Below are 7112 nucleotides of genomic sequence, written 5' to 3' on the forward strand. Positions count from 1 at the left end.
CTATTAGTCAAAATAATTCAGAATTTCTTTTTTAACTAAAAACGTACGTATAATTTGATACAAATGAGGTTTGTTGACCATGAATTCCAAGAATAAGTGTAAAACTTATTATTAAACCATCTCAGATTAAAAGAAAAAAAAAACCCCGCCAAAAGCATGGAAAAAGTTACAAACAAATCAGAAAAAAATTACAAAAACATCGGAAAAGCAATTTTCAAAAATTTTGATCTGAAAGGGCAAGTTCATGGTTAATGGGAAGACAACACAATGGTTAAAAACAATGAAGCAGTGCCAAACACAACGCCAGGAGGTTTCATAAGGTAATAACATATTATGATCAGTCTGGTTGATACTACGACAGCATATTGTAGTTTATTAGTAGGGTAAAAGGGGCAGAAACATAACATAATATAATGTATTAAGTAGAGCAAGGAAGGGAGTGGAATATACTTTAGTCTGCCAGCTAGTAGTTTTTGCATCAAATACTTCTTGTACATGGGTGAAAGTTTTTCTGTTTCTTGGTAGCGTCACCCAAAGTTCAGGTGTACAGCCGGGAACCAGGACACTTTGATAAAGACAACACTCTCATCTGTCATGTGAGCGGCTTCCACCCACCAGAGATCACCATTGAACTGCTCAAGAACGAACAGGCTATGCCAGGAGCCAAGCAGACCGACCTGGCCTTCGAGGAGAACTGGCACTACCATCTAACCAAGAACGTGCCCTTTACCCCAAAGCAAGGAGACAAGTTTGCCTGCAGAGTGACTCACATGGGAAAGTCCAACACTTACGTCTGGGGTATGTGTCTGCCTCTCTGTTTTTTCTTTCTTTGTCTACTGTCTACCACAATTAATTACAGTATTAGGTTTCCAGTGAAACAATACTAATTTCAAATAAGAAAAAAAGACAAAAAAGGATTTGCATAACACTACAGTATATATAACATTCTCTAAATTGCACCATAAGATTACATTACTATACTATACAGTAGTTTATGTATTTGTTTCACACACAAATACAAATCACATTGAAGAAATATAAAATACATGTTGGATGATGTGGTAGAGTCTGTAAAGGCTTGTATAAAAACCACACCTGAAGAACATACCAAATGTAAAGATACAAAATCACCAGTACGTTTCAAGTATTAGTGTTCCAAAGTGTAAAAAAGACTAGGATTCCGCAGATGTTTTTGTAACATGTTTTTATTTCTCTCAACAGAATCAGATATGTAACATATGTGCTCCGCCTTGCTCCAGGTGTGTACCATATTCATTCGAAATGTCATTTTTAAATTCAGTAAACAAGTCATTTGTTCCTTCCTATTTCTGAGTGACACTATTGTTATCCTTTGTTTGATAACTACAGGTCTGCTCAGTATCAGGAAGATGGAGAAGATTGGAGTGATTATCTGTAATCTTGTACTTTATTGTGAAAGTTTGAGCGTTGTAAAATGTCAGACACAACTGCACTTACACTTATTTGTATATTTTGTACCAGAAATACCAAATGGCAATAAAGCTTAATTAAGTAGTAGTTGACCACTAGATGTGTCAGTTAGTGTGTAGCCAGACAGGAACAGATCAATGAATAAGGTGTGGGGTAAGATAAGATAAATACAATACATGCCTGTATGAGTACCCGTCCATTCTACTTATTTCTCCAAAATAATATGCATGAACAAAATATTAAATTATTTTTTTGTTAACTTGGATGTTGACATTTGCTGTTAGACATAAGGCTTAGTGTCAAGTCAGCTTTGAAAAACAGAGTAACAAAAAACCTTACAATTATATTGCTTAATGGAGCTTTAAGGAAGCCATTAAGGATTGGAGATGTTAATGTTTGCATTCTGTGTTTTTAATGCTTAATCTACAAAGGCTAAATACTTTAATCTTAACCCTTCTTAATAATTTCAATATAAATTTAATTTAATTATCTTGTGTACATTTTATTTTATGAAATATTAAGCTTATAATTTTCCAGTTCCTCATGCAGAATGACTTGCAAACCTGAGCACTTGTTTATGTAGATCTCAGTTGATGCATATTGACATACTAGGCTCTGTAAATGTATACTATGTGGTAAGGTGGGTAATAAAAGTGTTTATCACCCTTCTCTGTTATGCCTATTGTTCATATATATATATATAATGTTTCATACTAGAGTTTCAAAATGCTTTGGAAGGAAAGGAGCTTTTGCAGTGAAAAAGAAGCTGCACTCAAGAGTCCAAAGAGTATTTTTTCATGTCTGTCAGGTGAACATATGAACAAATAAACAGGCTGTGCTGCAATCATTCCTCCTGTTCATACTGGCAATTAGCAAATCCCTTCCTATAACGCAATTTCAATGTAAGTGATGGAGGAGAAAGCTCCAGAGGGGAAATTCAGTAAAACTTCTGGAGGAAACAAAAAAGGGGAACTTGACACTAAAATACGTTACTATGGAAGGTGCTCACTTTATTTGATTAACTCATCCTGGCTTCAGATACATCTTTGACCATATCTTTGCACAGAACAAGATATGTGGATTTGAGCCACCATAATTTCAATTGGAGGCACATTAAGAAGGAATCTGAATTGTTAGAAACATTGGATTTTACTATTTACCATTTTACTATTGGATTGGAACTAGGACCACAGTTGAAAATTAGCCGACTAGCTAACACTGGCACGTTTATTAAATGTTAATTTAAATGTTGATCGATGTGCATTGTCCTAATCAAAGAAATCAATCTTAACCGAGCGCTCTCTGTCATATCACGGCCATCTATCCACACATTCCATATGGACGTGGAACTTTGAAGACATCCTGTGAGGAGACAGTGTTGCCAAAGCCCAGATAGTGGAAAAACAAGTGAACAATGAACCGTTATAAGAAGACTATGAACCATCAACCAGGTCAAGGCCCTGCAAGTCACAAGCCTGAGAGGGAAAGGGGCTGCTGGGAGTATGCAAGACCAACTCAAGGAACGCATAGAGGCCCGCACATTTTCTTTGTTCAAGGCCGACACCTAAACAAAAAGGTCACTGCAGTCAACCTGCAAGGCGCTCAACTTTGCAGGCCCCAGGGAGACTACAAAATGGTGAAAGGAACACATAGCCACCAAGGCTTAGTAATCCAAAGGAGGGTCTGGCTGCCATTCATATGTATATACTGTATATATGAATATGTGCATATACAAGTAGGTATAAAAGTGTGTATATTGTTAAAAAAAACTAACTATCACGTGTTCTTTGATTTGACGAGGACGAAGAGAGGCTGAGAGTTAAGAAAATAGTTTAATGAAACAGCATGATGAAGATGATAGGACGAAGACAATACGACGCAAAACAATAACCCGGTCTGCCTACTTCCACCTACGTAACATCAATCGCCTCCGCCCCTCCCTTACCCCCACACGCTGCAATTCTTGTCCAGTTCGTCACTTCCCGTCTCGATTTTTGCAACTCTCTCCTCTTCGGTCTCGCTCACAAATCCCTCACAAACTTCAATTGGTCCAGAATTCAGCTGCCGCATCATAACTCGAACCCCCCATCCACCACATCACTCCTGTCCTCCAACAGCTCCGGCTCCCGGTCCAGTTCCGTATCAAATTCAAAATCCTTCTATTAGCATCAAGGCCATCCACAACTCGCCCCCCATATTTGCTGATCTCCTCCAGCGTCCCACTCCCTTCCGCTCCCTCAGATCCTCTTCCTCCATAAACCTGTCTGTCCCCCCCGCCCGTCTCACCACCTGGGGGGCAGAGGATTTAGCCGCTTGCTCCCCGTCTCTGGAACTCACTACCCCCAAATCAGAAACATTGATTCATTCCCCCATTTCAAAAAACAACTAAAAAAAATCTGTTATAACTGCCTATACTTAAATGCTGTTGCTCCGCCTTTTCTGTGTATAGTATTGTTTTGCTGTATAGTATTTGTTTTTTGTTGTATGTTTTTTTGAGTTGTTGTTTGTTTTGCGTTATAGATTTGTTGCTTTGTATAGTATTTTTTGCTGTGTATAGTATTGTTTTGCTGTTGTATAGTATTTGTTTTGCTGTTCTTAATTTATGAATTCCCTGTGCGGCGTCCTTGGTGCCATGAAAGGCGTCTTTAAATAAAATGTATTATATTATTATTATTATTAATAACACTGCAGCTGACGGCAAACTGATCCATGCTTCCCCTGATGGAGTCACATGAGATCAGACCAGAATATTCCTAAATCACACACATGTATCCCCTGCACCTGGGGGCGGTTCATTTTCCCTTGGTGCATTCAAATCCATTCTCATTGGTCAGCCATTGGCACGGTAACATGTTGAGCGCATCTTTGCTGTCCAACGAGCAAGGACATGTCTCTAAGCGCTGTCCATTTGGGGTCATTTTTGGTCACAGATCAGAAGGTTCCATCATGTAAATGAGAAATTCTAACAAAAATACAGTTAATCAACATTGTATTGTCTTAGCCTAATCTTCTAGACTTCAGGGGGTAGGAGACAGAAGGTCACTTCCTGGTGTGAAGCAAAAGGCTTCTTTCTATATGTTAAATGCCAGACTTGACCTGATCAATTATTTAGAGTCAGAGGAACAGAGGGGGAAGGTGAGAGACAATAGGGCCGTCTTGACCTCTTCACAGAGACAATCCATATTTTCATTAACAGAAATACATTGTTTTCAAAACATTGTTTATAACTTTTTAAAACTCAACAATATTTAGGCCTATATATACGTATATTTCTCCAGGTGTGTACCATATTCATTCTATATATATATATATATATATATATATATATATATATATATATATATATATATATATATATATATATATATATATACATACAGTAAATACACACGTTTATACTTACTTGCCAGGATGATCATCATCATCATTATCATTAATCAACATTATGATCTCCCCATACTGCTGTCTGTCCACTAGGGAAACCCCCCCCCAAAAAAAATCCTCTTTAAAAAAAAACGCATTGTACTTCTGAATACAAGCTACTGAGAGGAGGAAGCGTAACTTACATCATGCGACATCCTTCCACAAGTTTTAGCCTCATATGCGGTTGTTTGACTGTGGAACTTGTTTTTTTTCTTGAATATACAGTATAATATGGTGAAGTGCGCGTAAGTTTATTGACTCACTGATGACGTCCTCAGTCTGCTATGTAGCGGGCGGATGGTTAAATTTCCGCATTTGAGCAACACTGAAGCACAACAACACTACAGTAAGTGGACCAGTATCCTCTTGTCAGAGCGCCTGCTCACATGGACTCCTCCACTTTCCTCTACGATGTCCCTCCAGTTGTCGTCGAGAGATTCTGTCAAATAATGGACAGTGGAGATGACAAGTTCGGATGGCGTGGACTAGGTAAGGAACAGCTTTTATCATTGTGGTTAGAGATTTGGGTTGAGTTTGATAGACACAGGTCTAGCGCAGCCACATAAGACCATAGACAGTTATGAAGAAATAAAACAGGTTGTCACCTTTGTTAGAAATTCTCATGACTAACTTTGTGTTCTTTTGGATCTCTGAGGAAGGAGGCTCGGAAATCGAATTGAGGATTAAGAAAAAGTTTAATGCAACAACATGATGAGAATGATAAGACAAAGACAATCAGACACAAACAAAAATAATACCACTGCAGCTGACAGCGGACTGATCCACGCTATCCCCTGACGGAGTCACTTGAAACCAGTCCTGAATATCCCTAAATTACACATATGCCCTGCACCTGGGGGCGGTTCCTTTTTGCCTGGTGCATTCAAATCCATTCTCATTGTATTCAGTTGGCATGGCAACATGCGGCGCATCTTTGCTGTCCAATGAGAACCTGCCTTCTGCACCTTTGGGGGTCGTTTTGGGTACAGAACAAAAGGTTCTGTTGTGTAAATGTGAAACTCTAACATCAACACAGTCCAATCAACATTGTATTGTCTCAGCCTAGACTACGACCCCAGGGGACAGGAGACAGTAGGCTAGACCACCTTTTGTTGCGTAGCAGGAAGCCCCTTTCCAGATGTTAAATGTCAGACTTGACTTGTGGTTCTTTACATTCAGAGGAAAAGAGAGGGGGAATGGGGGACAGAGGTATGCATCATTTTCTAACCTGGCTCCTTCAGACATTTCCAACTTTGACAGTTGACTCGTCTCACCCATGGTCTCACCCATAAGGTCTCACCTGGCATACATATCTATTCAAATTCAAAGAAGCTTCATTGGGATGAAATTTTCAATAAAATTTACAAATGGTCACATATTAATGTTACAACATTAAGATTGATTTATATTAATAGCCTTCAGTATATCTTTGTGTGTGTCTGAATGTTTTACGTTGTGTAGTAGACTACTGTCTACTGTCTCAGCATCACTTGTCAAACTAGTGACCACATATTCTGTTTTCTTTTGGTTTCCGTTATCTTTTGTGTCTTTCTGTTCTCAATTGCCAGTTTGTGGTCACTGAACCTGAACTTGGTTATGACCTATCTGTGCTTTACATCTCTGACAGAAGAGAGATATTATGCTCTTCTGGTCAGAAAACAGTCTTATGTACTTAGGATTTTAGTTTCACTCAAATTAATAAAGATCTGATCTATTAAACCAAGTTCAATTTTTTCAGTTGACTTACATAGCAGTAAAGGGGGGAATGAATGGTGTATACAGACTGCTTTCCTCTGTGAGCTCAAATTGACATGGTTTAATGTCCACCGTTTGTCTTGATCCCCAGCTGTCCGAGTTGTCCCCACCTTGTTAGAAGTTCGCACGTTGGAGCGTGTGGAGGCAGCAGGTCGGAGTCCCACTAGAGAGCTGCTGTGGTCCTGGGCTCAGGAGAATTCAAGAGTGCAGGACCTACTTAAGGTGCTGCAAGACATGGGCCACCTTAGGGCCCTGCAGCTCTTCCAGGATCAAGCTCGAGGTCAGTTACAAACAATTAACGACAATAATGATTACATCTATTGCTATTCTATTGCTATTCTATTGCTCTGCCTTTTCTGTTGTTTTTGTTGTATAGTATATTTGTTGTTGTTTCTAAATGTATAAATACCCTGTACGGCGTCCTTGAGAGCCAAGAAAGGCGGCTTTAAATAAAATGTATTATTATTATTATCAATGGGGGTGGG

At 38.9% G+C, this 7112-nt stretch overlaps 2 protein-coding genes across 3 annotated transcripts in view; both read left to right on the forward strand.

The window, feature by feature from the left end:
• Positions 1 to 7112, forward strand: part of b2m (beta-2-microglobulin) — an 11569-nt gene that overhangs the window by 726 nt on the left and 3731 nt on the right. The window contains exons 2-4 of one of the 2 annotated variants that reach the window (XM_032505713.1): positions 526 to 798; positions 1222 to 1259; positions 1369 to 1880. In XM_032505713.1, the coding sequence (XP_032361604.1) occupies positions 526 to 798; positions 1222 to 1235 (287 nt within the window). In that variant the 3' untranslated portion in view covers positions 1236 to 1259; positions 1369 to 1880. Of the gene's footprint in view, positions 1 to 525; positions 799 to 1221; positions 1262 to 1368; positions 1881 to 7112 lie in introns of those variants that run through there. The other variant, XM_032505714.1, reaches the window with a different exon arrangement.
• Positions 5116 to 7112, forward strand: part of irak3 (interleukin-1 receptor-associated kinase 3) — a 9517-nt gene continuing 7520 nt past the window's right edge. Inside the window, exons 1-2 of the mRNA XM_032505708.1 lie at positions 5116 to 5361; positions 6719 to 6907. Of these exons, the coding sequence (XP_032361599.1) occupies positions 5259 to 5361; positions 6719 to 6907 (292 nt within the window). The 5' untranslated portion in view covers positions 5116 to 5258. The remainder of the gene's footprint in view (positions 5362 to 6718; positions 6908 to 7112) is intronic.

The sequence above is a fragment of the Etheostoma spectabile genome, chromosome 23, assembly GCF_008692095.1.
Source record: "Etheostoma spectabile isolate EspeVRDwgs_2016 chromosome 23, UIUC_Espe_1.0, whole genome shotgun sequence".
NCBI classification, from domain to species: Eukaryota; Metazoa; Chordata; class Actinopteri; order Perciformes; family Percidae; genus Etheostoma; species Etheostoma spectabile.